This window comes from Petromyzon marinus, chromosome 29, assembly GCF_048934315.1.
Source record: "Petromyzon marinus isolate PM22_M1 ecotype Great Lakes invasive population chromosome 29, UKy_Petmar_22M1.pri1.0, whole genome shotgun sequence".
Classification (NCBI taxonomy): domain Eukaryota; kingdom Metazoa; phylum Chordata; class Hyperoartia; order Petromyzontiformes; family Petromyzontidae; genus Petromyzon; species Petromyzon marinus.
In genome coordinates this window covers 3,200,959-3,218,390 of record NC_133695.1, presented here as the reverse complement: position 1 = coordinate 3,218,390, position 17,432 = coordinate 3,200,959, and the positions used below count along the sequence as shown (strand labels likewise).

The 17,432-nt window shown below is 46.2% G+C and overlaps 1 protein-coding gene across 5 annotated transcripts in view; it reads left to right on the top strand.

The window, feature by feature from the left end:
- The window catches only part of LOC116947340 (sodium/calcium exchanger 1-like), a 214,683-nt gene extending 198,588 nt beyond the window's left edge, over positions 1–16,095 (top strand). For all 5 annotated transcript variants that reach the window (XM_076070461.1, XM_076070460.1, XM_032962953.2 and 2 more), the window contains one exon: positions 501–16,095. In XM_076070461.1, the coding sequence (XP_075926576.1) occupies positions 501–877 (377 nt within the window). In that variant the 3' untranslated portion in view covers positions 878–16,095. The remainder of the gene's footprint in view (positions 1–500) is intronic.
- Positions 16,096–17,432: the final 1,337 nt, after the last annotated feature.

The window sequence follows — 17,432 nt, the reverse complement described above, 5'->3', positions numbered from 1 at the left end:
CTTTTTCAACAGATGTCCAGTGGTCGATGTCTGCTAGCCACGACGAGAGGGCTTTAGTAGAGACTTCGTGTCATTTTGAACGAATTGCATGCTATGCTTATCGGCTGCTTTGCTAACCAGATGCTAAGCAGATTGCTAATGAAATATAATAACGCCCCGATTTACGTCTCCCCCTTTGACGTTGTTTCGCTAATGTGCCTTCACTGTTTTATCAACACCGCTACCCGATTTGCGTCACCTGACCCCACACTCACGCCGCCGCCGACGGCATCGTCCGTCCCTTCTCGTTTTCCATCGCCTCTCTTATCCGTCGCCTCTCTTATCCGTCGCCTCTCTTATCCATCTCCGCACCCCCCCCCCCAATCCGCCCACACCCCGCCATCGATTTTAAAACAAAGAAATGTAATCGCCGCGTCGGTCGCTCGCCGCGCTCGATCGAGCAGAGCGCCGAACTAACGCAACGGTCCCCCCCCCCCCTCCTCGGCGTCCCAAACGAGCAGACACGTTCGCCAGCAAAGTGAGCGCCACCCAGGACCAGTACGCCGACGCCTCCATCGGCAACGTGACGGGCAGCAACGGCGTCAACGTCTTCCTGGGCATCGGCATCGCGTGGTCCATCGCCGCGATCTACTGGTGGACGCAGAACGAGCCCTTTCGGGTGGATCCGGGCACCCTCGCCTTCTCCGTCACCCTCTTCACCGTCTTCGCGTTCGTCTGCGTTGCCGTGCTCCTCTACCGACGCCGGCCGAGCGTGGGCGGCGAGCTGGGAGGTGGCCGCACGGGGAAGATCCTCACCAGCGGCTTGTTCTTTTCGCTCTGGCTCCTGTACATCCTCTTCTCGGGCCTCGAGGCCTACTGTCACATCAAGGCCTTCTAGGAGATTAAACAACAACAACAACAAACAGCCGGCTATTGGGAGGCCAGTTTCCCACCCAACCACGTCGACGAGCTGCGGTGGTTTCTTTTTTGGAGGGCTGGTGCGGGAGGTGGTTTGTTGTTGATGGGGTTGGCCGAGGGGTGGGCTGCCGAAGATGGGATGGCGGTGGATGGAGTTGGGCAGTTGAGCAATAGAAGAATGGGGGGGGGGGGCGCGGTGGGTTGTGATGCGTGGAGTTGATTTTATCAAGAGGATTATTGTCACGTGTTATTATTGTTACGATCACGTACCCTGGTGCCAGGAATTGAAGTGGGGTCAACCTGTCCAGTTTCATTCACCCACCCCCCCCCCCCACACTCTTCGTAGCACGTCACGCCTGGACCCCTCTGGCGACGTGGGATCACCGGTGCAGTTGCACCGCCTGCACACTCGATAGCTACGCCAACTGTTATTCCTACTCTTACTGATATAATTGATATATTTTTTTTGTTTGGGCCTTAGGTCGTTTATTTCTTTTCTGGGGTAATGTTTAGGGTAAGAGCACAGTCCCGCTTTTGAAAATGGAACATGTGCGCAAAAAAACATCATCGTCATACGGTGGCGAGCAAACCGCAGCCGAGGTTTGTTGCATCTCTTTACTGGGAAGACACATCCACACACACGGACAGACACATCCACACACACGGACAGACACATCCACACACACGGACATCCACGCACACGGACAGACACATCCACACACACGGACAGACACGCACACGGACAGACACATCCACACACACGGACAGACACGCACACGGACAGACACATCCACAGACACGGACAGACACATTCACGCACACGGACAGACACATCCACAGACACGGACAGACACATCCACGCACACGGACAGACACATCCACGCACACGGGCAGACACATCCACACACACGGACAGACACATCCACACACACGGACAGACACATTCACGCACACGGACAGACATATCCACGCACACGGACAGACACATACAGGCACACGGACAGACACATACAGGCACACGGATAGACACATCCACGCACACGGACAGACACATACAGGCACACGGACAGACACATACAGGCACACGGATAGACACATCCACACACACGGACAGACACATACAGGCACACGGACAGACACATCTACACGCATGGACAAAGATTTCCACACAGATGGACAGACACATTCACACAGAGAATCATGCACAATTAATAACACCTTTACCAACGTTGAGTTGAACAAAATAATTGTGAATATGGTAGTACAATGCTGATTATTTGCTTCGGAAATTTCATACTTGATTAGGTAGACTCCCATGCCCTGCTGTAGAACAAAAACATCGTCCTCAAATACAAAGGGCATGATTATCACACTCCCTGAGCTACTAAAAAACAACAACAACAACAATACTAACAACAATTCACGAGTAGTTGTTAATTTTAGCAGCTCGGCAAGTTTAGTTACACGCAGAGTTTTGATAATGAGTTGGTGAATGAATAAACACAGATTGCCACGTGAGCTCCATCTCAGGGGTCATTCCTAGATTCCCCTTTTCGCGGGCTAAATTGTACAATGAAGAGTTTGTCAGTGTTTTATTGATCATTTTTATCAAAATATAAAGTGGTAAGTAGAATAATTTTTGTATCCAGTTCCCAAAACATGTTTATAGTGTTATTCACAAGTCATTATCACGGTTTTTTTTATCTTATTTATTATTTTCTAATGCATTGCTTTGATTGGAATTATGCAGGCTATTGCATCGGGCTGTTTATTTTACGTGTTTATTAAAACCAAAAAGGTTTTAGCTCCGAAGAGTGTGCCTTTCCAAGTGGGTATGTTTACTCCCTTCCTGCAGAGGATGAATAACCGTAGAGACGGAACCGTGAAATTTAATCAGAATCAGAATATGTATTTGTGCTGGAGGAATCCGATGAGCTATAAAGCTCTTTTTCACCGACGTCCAGTAGTGGCGGGTAAGAACGTTACAACAACAAACAGTACAACAACACGATAGGAGTGCAAAGCATGGGGACGATGAGGATCGTTTTTTAAAAAGATACAAATAAAACTAAACTATTTTTCATCTTACCAGGTAGAGCCGACCTGGAGTATTAACTTATGACTTCGAAGCGACCTGGCCACAAATTATATCTCGTCTGCAGCAGCTAGATGGGATGGTGAGACACAGCGAGAGATGGAGAAATATTGGGGGGTGCATTAACATAGCAGTGGATAGAGCAAAGGGAGGGCGATGATGGCCATATTACTCATGCACATGCTCACATATGCCCTGCTATGAGACAAAATTCAGCACCACTGTGGAAGGTCTTTTTCAATTGGTTAGTGACAACAACCCACTTGGTCAGTGATAAGCCGACTTCTGTTCGTGTTAAACCTACCATCCATAATACAGGTTTTTTTTGGGTTAGATCGCGTAAATATATAAAAGTGTCGTTAAACCCGCCACCATCCGACTCAGCCAGGTAGTAAGGTTTGTCACGTAAACAGAACATGCCAATTCGTTACAAGTACAGCACACGGGTGTGTTGGAGAGCAAAGCCACAACATTTACAATCTTAAACCTACGAATGGTGAGTAATTAAATAAGAAAAAGTGACTACTCCATAGCTCTATTTCCAACTTTGTAACTTGCCGTACCCCAGCATGTCATCGTTATTCTTAAAAGGCAAAAGATAACACGCAGTTTTAATAACCTAACTGTATTCAATGGACAATTGACTTTTCACCGTTATTGCTACAGGCCGTGGTCTTCACCAAACTGCACTGACCAGCATGGCCAAGTATGATCAACTAACCCCACATGAGCTGCATGGCATGGGGAGGTCCTCATTCAGCAGTGGATTGACACAACGGCAGTGCGTGCATCTTCACACGTGTGTGTATCTTCACACGTGTGTGTATCTTCACACGTGTGTGTATCTTCACACGTGTGTGTATCTTCACACACGTGTGTGTATGTTCACACACGTGTGTGTATGTTCACACACGTGTGTGTATCTACACACGTGTGTGTATCTTCACACGTGTGTGTATCTTCACACGTGTGTTTATCTTCACACACGTGTGTGTATCTTCACACACGTGTGTGTATCTTCACACACGTGTGTGTATCTACACACACGTGTGTGTATCTTCACACGTGTGTGTATCTTCACACGTGTGTGTATCTTCACACGTGTGTGTATCTTCACACGTGTGTGTGTATCTACACACACGTGTGTGTATCTTCACACACGTGTGTGTATCTTCACACGTGTGTGTATCTTCACACGTGTGTGTATCTTCACACGTGTGTGTATCTTCACACACGTGTGTGTATCTTCACACACGTGTGTGTATCTACACACGTGCCTGGTGGTGGGATATTTACAATAGAACCACATTTTATTTAATACCGCTGTCAGTCACAGAGCTTCAGAACAATAGGGGACCCAGACATCACTGCGGAGCACGTGAATGCTGTTGTAGGCACAGCTGAGCTGGGGCGTTGTGAGTTATGTTTATAGCCAGTTTAACACGTAGGCTTTCGCGACCAATGTTGAAAGCCAGCTCTCCGAGATGGAGGTTCTCAGGATTCTGCCGGGTGTTGGTTCCGCGCGACGTCCGAAGTTTCGCTCCCACGTGCCGGGGGGGGGGGGGGGGGAAGCTTTTTCTTCATTTCCCGGAGATTTCCGCCAGAGCGAAACGTCGGACGCCGTGCCGAAACGACGCGCGGCACAACCCCTGAGAAGCAAACGCATCGTGGGAGCTGTACCGGCACAGTACAACCGCGAAAAACCCCGTGCAATAGTCGTGTGTGGCAGGGTGGCGCGGTTGTAACACCTGTGCCTCACAGCAACTAGGGCCTTGGGCAACCTTCCGTGTGTGGAGTTTTGTACCTTTCCATCTCTGTTCTGCGTGGGTTTCCTCTGGGGTGGGTGGTTGGGGGTGTCCTTCCATTGCAAAAAATACAAAATAAACCCACACAACAGAATTGGTGTTGTGCCAAACATCCCAAGGTAGCAGGAGCCTCATGAGAAGGAGAAGAAGAAAACAAGAGAAGAGTCTTCGTGGCTCGGTGTGGCTTTCCCCGAGTAAATTAGCGAGTAAAGTGATGTTTATAGAGAGCTCCACTTGCCTCCGTTCCCTCCTCCCGATCCGCCACGTTTGTCGACACCTTGACTCCCCCCTTCTCCACACCGCGACCTCCCGAGCTTGAGAACAACAACAACGACGACGACGAGACCGACCGACCGACCGAACCGAAGCGCACATTCTTGGAATCGCTCGAGCAGACCCAGAGGTGCAACCTCTTGGATTACAGAACAAATAAGAATCCGAGACATCGCACTCGTTAGCTGAGGGGAGGTGGCGAGCGGGGTGAGTGGGGAAGGGGCGGCTTGGGTGGGGGGAGTAATATATAGGACACCCCCTCCTGACGGAACGGTATTCGGGGGAGGGAAAAAACAAACAGGGCCCGATCGAAGTGGAGATGGAATGGGGCTGAAATAGAGACAGGTGGAGGGAGCGAGTTGGGGCTGCGGGTATCTGGAGGAGTCTCCAGTTTTTTTTATTTTCGTGTCGTGGGGGGGGGGGGGGGGCTTCGTCCAGCAGTTCGTTAAAAAAAAGGAATTGCCGATGCCTTTAAAGCAGTTGGCGCCAAATATCACGATTCCCCCCGGTGCTCGTGAACCCCCTAGCAGCGTCCTGTATTCGAGCATCTGCAATAATTGCCATTGTACTATCGACTTTATACCGAGGTTGTGTTTAAACCTCCATGCATGCGTTTGTTTTTATTTAATTGCTGTGTTGTGCATTGCACCCAAAACTGAGCTACGTTATAACGTACACACTCTTTCAGTTAGGTGACCTGTCATTTAGTCATTAAAATACGTCCAGGTGATTGCCACAATACGGTACCACATGACTACGCACCAAATACATTTCATTAACAAAACAACAAAACACACAAGTTGACGAAAGACTTGTCTTGCCATGACGTGATGTTTGTTACACCAGTTGCCGTGGTTTTTCAGATGTTGGGATTGGCAATTTCTTTTTTTTACAGTCATATTGTATGTATGTTGAACTTCTTTCATACCGTACATAGCCAACCGTGTTAATCGGAGGTGCGGGGGGAAGGACAACAAACTAAAACACGAAAAGCAGTTTCTAAAGAACTGAGTTTGCGATCTAGATTTACACCGTTGTGGTAAAACTAAAAAAATAAACCCCGCTATTACAACTCCGAACAGATGGCACCTCTGCAACGCAAGGTGCATCGAGCCAGCAGGTCGCATCCCCCCCCCCCCCGCGTCATCCCGAGGTGATTTTATTTATTTTTTTGTTTTTGGGGAGGATTACATCGGTCGGAGGAAGAAGCCGTCTGCAGGAGAACAGACCTCTGGAGCGTGGCCAAACGTCTCTGTGCGCGAGGTGCAAAACGGAGCAGCCAGCGGCGCGCGTGTACGGCACACAGACAGCGCGCACCGGTGCTTTCGTCGATTGTTGCGCCAAATCGAAGGTGAATGTAGGGATGGGATGCCTGTGGAGCGCATCGGCGGCAAACGGAGTCGAGAGCTCACCGGGCACCCCCTGCTCGGCTCCGTCCGCCTTTGCGTGGCACGCGCGCTGTGCTGTGCAGGTTTGTGTCTGCCGAGGGTCAGCTGAAGTGACTTCCACCTCGCACTCGGAGGACTAAACGGGAGGGCCACGACCTCATTGTTCTCAGCCTCTGCGGGCACTTTGGCACCACTTGTACGCACTTCCGACGAGTCACTACATGTCCTCGCATAATGGGATTTGTTACAGCAGGATTTTTTTCCTTCTCTTTTGCTCTGGTGTTATCGGCTCACGATGAAAAGGGGAATTTGGGTTAGACATTTCAGTTTTCAGTTTAGTTATTTTGGTATAGCCCTGTGAGCCATTCGGCTCTTGAATTGGGTGCAACCACAAAAAAAAACCACGAACAAGAAAACATCTTAAAGACATACTCTCTTTCCCCACCATGGCTGTTAATACTAGGTTCCACTATACTGTACCCCCCCATACGGATATCCAGGGGCACCCAGGGGGAGGGGTCAAAATGGGCAATTTTTCCTGGGCCTCGCACAAGAGAGGGCCCCACGAGGAACCTATTTTTTTCTGTTGCCAATGAATAAAGAAAGGGACCCTACGCGGAATTCTGGGCCTCCAGTCCCCGGGCCTCCAGGAGCCTCTGGATGGTGCTGTGGATATCCTTGTACCAGCGCGTAAGTCATCGATGTTTTCGCTGGGTCTGCTGGCAGTCTGGTATCGGTGGCCTTGTGACCATAGTAGCCGCAGCCATAGCGAGAGGTATCCTTGATGTGGTGCGCCGGTTTCGGGAATATTATCTTGGTCGCTGACTCGGACAAGAAATCGGCCGCAACAATTAAGCCCTGGAATGTACCAACCACCCACCTTCGTCTCGTGATGTGGATGGACGGAACTGAGTGTGGTACAGCAGCTGTGTGAGGCATACACAGGAATGATGCTTGGTTAAAAAAAAAGAATCCAAGTTCGTGGGACGTTGAGGCATAATAAGCTGTAATCCTTAACCTACCAGTATCCGAGAAAAGAACACTGATGACAAAAGAAGCCATTGAAATGCCTTGCGGCATCTCCTCTAACACCGATTTATATGATTGTTAAAAAAAAGTTACATATAAAATAAAGGTTAGGGGATGTGTTTCTGTTTTGGAATTCAACCGATGAATTGTTGTGTTTTCCCTTAATATCTGAATGCCATACACAAAGAAAATGTAGCTTTTTTTCGTGTTTGAGAAACCAGCACTAATATAATGAAAGATAATACGTAAAAACACATCTTGGGCGTCACCAAAAATAATTGGGAATGAGACAGTATGGATAATTTTCATCTTTTTTGTTTGTTTAGGCTTCTAATTCCCATCTTTACGTACAAAATATATACGTTACATTGTTGCGGGTGGCTCTATTGAATATGACATACATTTGTGATACGCGTACCTTTATCGTCTCATTCCCAAAGTTTGGTGATCCTCGTGTTGCATACATATATATGTAGACGTCCGATTATACATATATGTATGCAACCATACACGCATACATACATATATGTATATACGCTCTATTTAAATGACTGTGCACAGGTTAAACATTTGTAATGCCGCAAAATATAGGGGGGTGTAGAACTTTTGTCTATTTTGTACATTCTCGCTGCAGTGGCAGTCAGGATTTTACCACGTTGGTTCCTTGATTTGTAACTCGTAACTTCTATAACGGCCACCACGGGCAATTGGTGGGGGGGGGGGGGTCAGGCCGCCGTCAGTAGCTCAGAAAGGGGAAGAGAGTGGCTGAGCAACTTTCCCACTCGTTTGACAACTCCTTTGCCCACCTTTTATCGGCGCGAGTGAAAGGTTACTCCGACGCGTTGGAGATCAACATCGGTGCTTCATTTTGTTGTTGTTGCTGTTTCACACACGCGGTTGCATCACGGGTGAATTAAATTTTTCGTGAAAAACTGACGAAAGGTTAATGTGCTCCACGTGTCTCGTCTTCGCTGCACTCGTCAGTCGGGCCACGATTTTGGCACGGTGGACGACGGAGGTTGAGTAGTGCCCGGGGAATCGTGACTTTTGAATAAAAGTCTATTTAGTTAAATCTTAGAAGTGACCGACGAAACACATTATATTAGGCGCTTATCTTTAGTTCTCCCTAAAAAAGCTATTCATCAACGATGGGAATGTTCCGTGACCATGCCATGAATTCCAGTTTCTTTTCCTCCCACTTTGGCCGTGAGTTTGACTAAGAATTACCGTGCCAAAATCGTAGCCTTACTCACCAGCAATATGTGTGAGCTGTGCTTAGGTATTTGTTTCCAGGCGTTATCAATGGTTTTTTAACATCTGATTCCCACGCCCTTGCTATAGAGCCATAATTAATATATAGAGTGTTAATTCTGACCACACTGGAAATATATTGTGACTACAAAACCTGATATCCAGTCAGGTGGCCCAGCAGTAGAATGCCTGGCTCGCAAGTGGAAGTGTGTGAAATTCACATCTCAATCGGAAGGTCAACTAAGCCCTTTGTCCTTTCAAGGTCAATAAAGTACCGCTTTGTGGAAAACTCAACATTGTTCAATGGACAGACTCGCCCGACCGCTATAGTCACGTGGAATTTCCACAACTGACTCGGAGGCTGTAAACAGCAGATGAGCGCCAATTGAGCCGGAAACCACTTTGATGTTTTTTTGACAATGTGAAATCGAACGTGAGAACAAGCGTAGCTTTTGTTTTATAATAGACACGGGCTTTATAAAGCGGTCATGAAATCCATCACGAGAGGCTGGCACTTGGTGCTCAGCCTTTCATGTTTCTGTCCGGGCGCATTTTGTCTTTGACTTAATTTCAAGATTTTGCACACTGGAGATTGACGTGTAGCAACAGCAGGAACATATATTGTCTAATCCACGGAAACGTGCCACGCTTGTTTAACGCGTGTTGTGCAATAGAGAGAGTCCCAATAATGGTGAGAGTGCGGCATCTGATGATACTTTTCGTTGATATTTCAGCTATTAAGTTTGTCGTCTAGCCCAAAGGACGTGTGAAAATCTGCCGCAGTGTTTCACACATTCCTGTCAACCGAGCTGTACGCAGAGGTTGAAATGCCTATTGCTTCCAAATACAATGACGAGGAAATTATTTTTCTTGAACCATGTTTTGTTTTAGTTATTGTTTTTGTTTGTTCCGCTCTTCTTGACGACAAAGATGTTATTTTCTTACCGTAGTTCTTATCCTTTCGCGCAAATGAAACATGTTGGTAGGAAGTCAATTATCGTTTATTTGGTCGTAAAATTCAGTTCGAAATGCTTTACACACGTGTTAAGTGTGGGTATTTTGTGGCATTACATTTTTTTTATTTTAGCCTGGCTGTGGAGAGTTATTCCCGTCCTGTGCGCATATTACTGTGTGGAGTCGGGAGTATTTTACTGTAAAGTATAATGCGGAAACCAAAACAAAACTATAAAAAACTAAAAAGCTACAAATGTAAATTACTTCATCATGTGATACAATATTTTAAAAAAATAATGAAGGACAAAACAAACGTTTAACTGTTCTCGTTAAACGTAACAATACACATGTTGATCACTTGGAATAAATCAAGGTAACACTAAAGCTCGATTCACACATGGGAGAAGCATACAGTGTTTTTTATATGAGATTTTAGAAGAAGAAACCAACTTTGGATTAAGGTTTATTTTTTAACTAGATAATATATATTCGGAATATATTGAGGGGCCATCTCCAGCATTGCCGTACAGATGGGAATTCTGCTTTTGGTTTGACATCCTCTACCCTGCCCCCTGCTCTACCCCCCCCCCCTCCCCCTTTTTCTCTCTCGTGTTCCTGCTACCCACAAACAAAGCGACTTAGCTGTGCCCTGCAGTGAGCGCCACGGCTGAAGCTCGTGGCGTGTGTAGGTCGGAATCGGAATGATAATATTGATTTAAACTGGAGGAATCCGAGGAGCTATTAAGCTCTTTTTTTTAAAGGCGTCCAGTAGGTGTTCACAGATGTCCAAGTAGGTCAAACGGGTCGCCATCAGGTTGGTATTCGCCAAGCCAAATGACATCGTGGCCGGAGATGAGACTGACGACTGCCAATTGTGCTTGCCTGCTCACATCCCACCCTGCACCCACATCGAGAGACCTAACTGCACGGGGGCTCTCGTGCCCTTAGGCAGGAGTGGGAAAGTGAATGGCCCGTGACGGACTGGGACAAAACAAAAATCGACAAGGGGCATTTTGTAAACACAGCGGGCCCATATTGCCGTGCGATTTCATTGGCCCGTTCGGGTCTGGGGTCCAAAAAACATTGGGGCCGGTGAGGAAGAATCTTTGGGGCTGCCGAATATATGGGACTCAATGTCAACTGAGAGCGTAAATAAGCAATGAAGCGTACACAGAGCAGTGGTTCTTAGCCAGCCTGGAGTGCACGCAACCCCTGGGGGTGCGAGATGTCTTTTCTGGGGGTGTGAGACATGGCCAGATTCTTGTAGAAGGTAATCATCAAAATATAAATTAAGCCACGGGCAGGTAAGTACAACTACTTTGTTTCATCAAACCTCTATTTATTAACATGGTTTTTTTTTACGATTGAGAACCAGAGGGGTGCAAGGTTGAAGTAAAGGTTAAGAACCACTGCAATCGAGGCAATGAAATAAATAAATTAAGAATACATAACTTTTTCTTTTACTCTGATCACATTTGCAATTTCTCCACACAGAGACTGGCCCACCGGGCTGCCCTATGACCAGTCCGTCCCTGCATATGCCTCACGGTCCGGAGACGGCCCGAGACTTCATTTTATTCGTGGGCATTCACGACCAGTTTCACGATTCATGAACTGGTTCCTTTAGGGTTCGATCACTGTGTGGGTGTAATGTCAACTCGAGCTATAAGCCCTCCACCAACCGACACGGACGCACAAAGTCAAGTTGTGACATCATGGTGAAACGTGCCAATTGATTTGGCAAAAAACCGGAACGTTGAAATGCATGCAAATTTTCTGACAGTTTTGTATAGGAACAGGAAGACTTTTGAACACGTGTTAAAACGCGAAAACAGAACGGGTAACGACATGATCCGTTTTTGTCTCACCAATGCATTCGGCTCTGGCTTCTCATCCGAGCGTGTGCTCATTTTGACGAGACAATATAAAGGACGGGCGACTGGAACTGAGGATTCAGCAAGTGGCTTTCAGCACGTTCCTCACCCCCTCCCCCGCAACAATATAGATCCGTCACTGCAAGCATCTTAGCTGCACTAATCGGGTACTCGAGGGTAATAAGTTGCAACTTGACAACACCGTGTTTCTAATTTTAGCGCCATGCTGTCACTTATCTCGCTGGAAGGGCCTCTTGCAGTGACATAAGTGACCGAGTAGAGGGGGGGGGGGGTGTTTAATGCGTGGTCAGTCAAAGGTATTTGAAAGTCCTTATTCGGCCCTCGGTTAGGAAGTCTGCCTGTCTCTGCACTAAGGCAATCATCGATTGTTGTGCGTGTGTTTGTTTGCCAAATCATACAGAAACTGTGTTCCCTCTGTCTCTCAATAATAAATCACTGCTGCGATTCTCTAAACTCTCGGTTAGCCTCCGCGCTTAAATTCTCCCTGTATGACACTGTTGAGGATTTTATTGCGTTTTAAAATTCCAATTTTACATGCCGTGCTCACATTCTGGACAATATCTGGTTACCAGGCTTGTACCTGATAGGCATCCTTGAGATTCGATGAATTGTCACGATGCGTGGTCGCGATTCGTTTGAAGGATCGATTTTTTGTTGTTCTACATAGCGGTGCAATGGCTGTAGGGGTCACGTGAACTAATTACATTGATTCTCACAACTTATGGTTGGACACATATCGTGAGCCTAAAAAAAACTATTTTAACCCATGAATCGATTCATTGTCACCATGCTATTGATATGCATGAATATGTAATTTAGGATGTGGTCATAATTACGTTTTATTATTTTAGAGTATTTGCTCAGACCTGTAAAACGAATGTTCTGTTCGTTTATGTATACCAAGCCGTGTGATTCATTCCTTCCTCCTACCATGTAGCTGTTTGGATTTGTTTTTCTGATCGCCAAATCGACCCATTCATCAACTGACAATTTAGCCATCGCCAATGCACTCACGAAAATGAGACCGTAGTGGAACCCAGACGGCCGGGCTCATACCAACGAACGCCAACGCATGCATTATTCTTGCACGGAATGCATTTTGCTTGTTCAATGTTCCACACACACACACATACAAAGACTAAGATCCCCCGTGTAGCCTTATCAGACTGTTGGGACAAGTGCAAGCACCTATGAAAGCCCGCACGGCACACGAAGGGGTGATGTTTACACCGCACCAGGTTCTCATTTGAGGCTGTGTCGACCTAGGGGAGCCCCAGGACTGGTTCAGAAAATCGTCACTGGTGTTTGCCGTGAGCGGGAATCTATCTTGGGTCGCCAGTTTCGTAGGATAGCGCGCTAACCGCTTATACTAACGCTCCCCACAAACATACACACACGTGTTCTCTCACACCGATATGCACATGCATGCACTTGTAAAATGTCTCCACACGTATACATGTGAACATACCTCGCCATATATGCAGCGACGCATACCTAAGCCCACATTTATACCTATATGCATACCCACCGATCCACCTATATACATACGCACACTTTGAAATACAACTACACATGCACATACACATGTTACACACGCACAAGTACCTACACATGCCTACACATAGAAACCTACACATGCTCACATACATACACAAAACAAGACATAGATCCCCCCCTCTTATAGCCTTAACAGGCTGTAGGGGCAAGTGCTACACACTCACCTACAAAACACTAAACTACACACACACACACTTACTCATTGTTTTCGGTAAAGTCACGTATGTAGAAATACAATAAAATGATATTAAAATAAATCACGTTTCGACCGCAACACAAGCGATCTTCATCAGGTGTAAAAAAACAAATAGCGAGGGACCACATAGGGTGACATCAACGCAACACAGAGAGCGTTAAACTGCACGGAGGTAAATACAACAAGAAGATGAGAAACGAGAATTCAACAAACCTAAGACAAAATTACGTGATGCACAACCAGTCGGCCAACATTGAAGATCGCTTGTGTTGCTGTCGAAACGTCGTGATTTATTTTAATATAATTTTATTGTATTTCTACATACGTGACTTTACCGAAACAACCAATGAGTAATGTATGCAGTCACGAAAGCTTTAATTCTTTATTTACACACACACAGGCAACCCCTTCCCCCCACCACACACACATCACGCGTTCTGGCCTTTCCAGAGGGCTACTTCTAAATGTGTTTGATATCGAGTCGCCGGAGCAGGCCATCCGTTTCGTATGGCACGGTACCACCAGCATTGTGGTCAAGCGAGTGATAAGCAAGGACTGCAAGGCAGAAGACTTTGCTACCACTCTTTCTGCGGGCGATGGTACGCACAGCATCTCCGATGCGCTTTCGGGTCGCGCTGCGCTGTGGTCTTGGCACACGGTGTCCGACGTTTTGCTCCACGTCCTTGGATTTTTTTTTTTGGAAACCGAATTGAGGGAAGAAAAAAAAGTGAGCGGGCTCACTTCAGTTGCTAAGGAGGAAGGTCCCAAGCACCTGGGGCGAAACGTTGGACAACGTGCACAAGACTCATCAGAGAAATTTACAGCACAACCGCGAGAACCTGGGCAGCAGTTTCATACCCACTGCAGCCAAAGTTACAACCGCATTCACCATCCTCCTGGCTTCTGCATCATACTAGTGTGGATATTCCCCCGCAAAATATCTGGGTTAATTTCCTATGAATATCCAGAGTATGTAGACGTCTTGGATTTTTGAGGCGAGGTGCACAATTGGTGGATGGACTTATCTCGTTGTTGGTTTTGTCAAAATTGTCAAACATTTTCCACGCAGCAGAGAACTGCACATGATGTGCACGCTTAACGTGCAGCAGTTTTGCCTCAATGTGTCATGAGGGAAATGCGTTCCCAGCAAGCCTGTGGTGTTTCGCACACGTTTAAGCTAATTTTGTCCGAGCTTGTAATCCGTCAGTTGGTCACGTTAACAAGCAGTGGCGTAGCGTGGTTGGCATGGGCCCTTGTGCAAGGAATTACGTTGGGCTCCCCCTGGTCGATTCGCACCCCACTCTCGCCACCCAACCCTCTCCATTACCCGCTGCCTGGGCCCCGTTGACCCGTAGGGGCCATGGTGCAGTTGCACCGCCTGCACACTCATTAGCTGCATCACTGTCAATGAGTCACACGCTTGAAACAGAGACGGTATCATAATAGCGGCGACTCGGATGTGAGCAGCACTGGTTCCATTCCATCCCTTGGCGTGGCAAGTGATGGCAATAGGCACGGCATATATTTTGGTTGTTTTGTTACTCAACCTGGAATACACATGGCAATCATTGTTCCCGACTGGAAATGCTCATACCCACTTGCAGGCCAGGTTCTGAGTCACCTTGTGCCTCACAGGGACCAGCTGACCACAGGAGGGGCCCTTCAAATGTATTCAGATGAGACCTAAGTCACTTTTAACATTTAGGCTTTCGTGACCGGTATGTACACACAACATAAGTTTTTGTTTGGGTTAGATCGCGTAAACATTTAAATGTGTCATTAAACCCGCAACCACCCGACACAGACAATTCGTTAGGTTTGTGACGCAAACTGAACATGCCAATTAGTTACTAGTTCAGCACACCGGTGTGTTGGAGAGTAGACCCACTATATGTACAATTCGAGTCCAACGTTTCACTGGTAATAAGAACCAGCCTCATCAGGCGACAGCCAGAATTGTGAAAAAGTCCTCCTGTTGGCTGTGTCTGGTGGTGACGGGGTTTAAGGACACGTTCACATCTTTACGCGATCTAACCCCAGAAATAAAATAAAAACCTCTATTATTAGAGATGTAAATCGCTTATCATAGCGTGTGAAGCGCTCTTAGATGGCCCGTGTGCGAGAGAGCACACCATCAAAAACTAAATTATCATCATTATTACTATTAACATTATGTATCCAATCCTCTGCTTCTGTTTCACCCAGCAGTATAAATGGGCACACCGTAGTGAGCGAGTGAACAGGTCGTGCGTTGCGGTGGGGTGAAGTGTGGACACTCCAACCTCTTCCAGCACGGAAGTGAGGCCAACTAACCTCTAGACGGGTTCTTTAGGGCTCTCTGTAGTTGGAGGCCCTTCTGCCGGCAGTGGCGTGAGTAAGCAATTGCAGGGCTGCATCTTTATCTTTCGACGTGAGAGGGTTCCTTTGAGACGCTCACGTAGGATTTATACGTATTGCTTTCCAGTGTTGAATTTGCTGAAACCCCTTTGGTACGTTAATTTAGCCAACAGATTGTCATGGAACAAAGTAAGAATGTAGCTACGACAAAACAATTCTCCAAATGTATAATATGACATGTATATTTAAAGAAGAAATGAGTGTCTGAAAATTCACTTGCGGACTTTGCATTACAAAGCTTCCATTACAAAAGAGTTATTTTTTATTTTGTTTTCAATGCTGTTTAGTTATGCCTGTGTGGATGGAATTTTAATCACCTTGTAATAATAATATAAAATAAAAGGATATTCCTCAAGAATATGTAAAAAAAATGCCTTGAATTTTTTACTCTTTTTTTGTAAATACTTCCATGTGAATACAGTATCAGGAACAACAATCATCCTTGTCAATGCATCGAATAGCCGGTTAAGCAGTGTTTCTCAACCACAATCAAGACCACTCGTCCCTGCTGAAAGGCTTTCCTGGGGACAGAGAGCGTGACCCAGAGTAATTCAACGCAAATTTATTATTCATCGCGTTATTTATAAATGTGTCGTAACCCTCCACCACCCGACACGGCCAATCAGCAAAAAAGTGTCACGTTGACAAAAGACAAATAGTTCACTACTTTAGCCCACCGGTGTGTTGAAGAGTGAATCCACAACATTTACAGTTTAGGTAAGACGTTTCGCTGGTAATAACATCCAGCATCATCAGGCAATTCGCCAGAATGGTAAAGCCCTCACTTGCTCCCGGTCTTAAATAGAGCAGCAGGGTGACGTCATAATTTAACTCATTCAGGTGCAGTGATTTGAGGCGGAGGGGGGGTATTGTAATTATATAATCGATTGGTAATCAGTCAATGGTTATGATTAGTAATGAGTTGTAGATTAGTAATTAGTTGTAATGTGTGTTATTGTGATTATATGCTACGTTAGTAATCAGTTAATTAGTATGTGTTTCCCTATAAAGGAATTGTAATATCTGAAAATATTTCAATATTCCCGCTTGTTTTAATCTTGGTTTAAAGCTACACTTGTTGACCAAGATTATGAGTTGCACAATATTCGATTTAAAAAAAAGAACGGGCAAAAGTCAAGCTTAACCACTCGGCCGCTGCCTGCTGGCGTCTGTATTAATGCATTTCAAGCCAAAATGTTTCTCGCAGTTTATGATGGAGAACCTTTAACAATGTCGGGACGCGTTCATCAAAAGTGTCATGCCCTGCTATGCCTGTTGGTGGCACTCTCCAGTGCTGGAAAACCATTGGACTCTTTATCAGACACCACATTGTACATATTCCAAGGTTCTAGATTTAAAGCTTTCGTGACTGCTAGGATCCATATTCCAAGGTTACATTGTTACTTGTTTTTGTTTCCTTATTTTATCCTATCAGGACAACATTGCTCGGCGTCAAGAAACATATTTACGAGTGTCCTGCTTTATCCACTGCTGGATGACGGCTTCAACCACACACTTTAGTCACGAGGGTTGTTTGACCTTCCTTTACCACTAAACCGTAGTTGGTAAGTAAAATGACGCAGTGGTTGCTGAATTGTGCTATGATCCCCGCGACCCGAGTCCTGGTTTGTCCCTGCTCCACAACCTGCAACTCACAAGAGTGGCGACGTACGCGTGATCAAAGAACCCTTCACG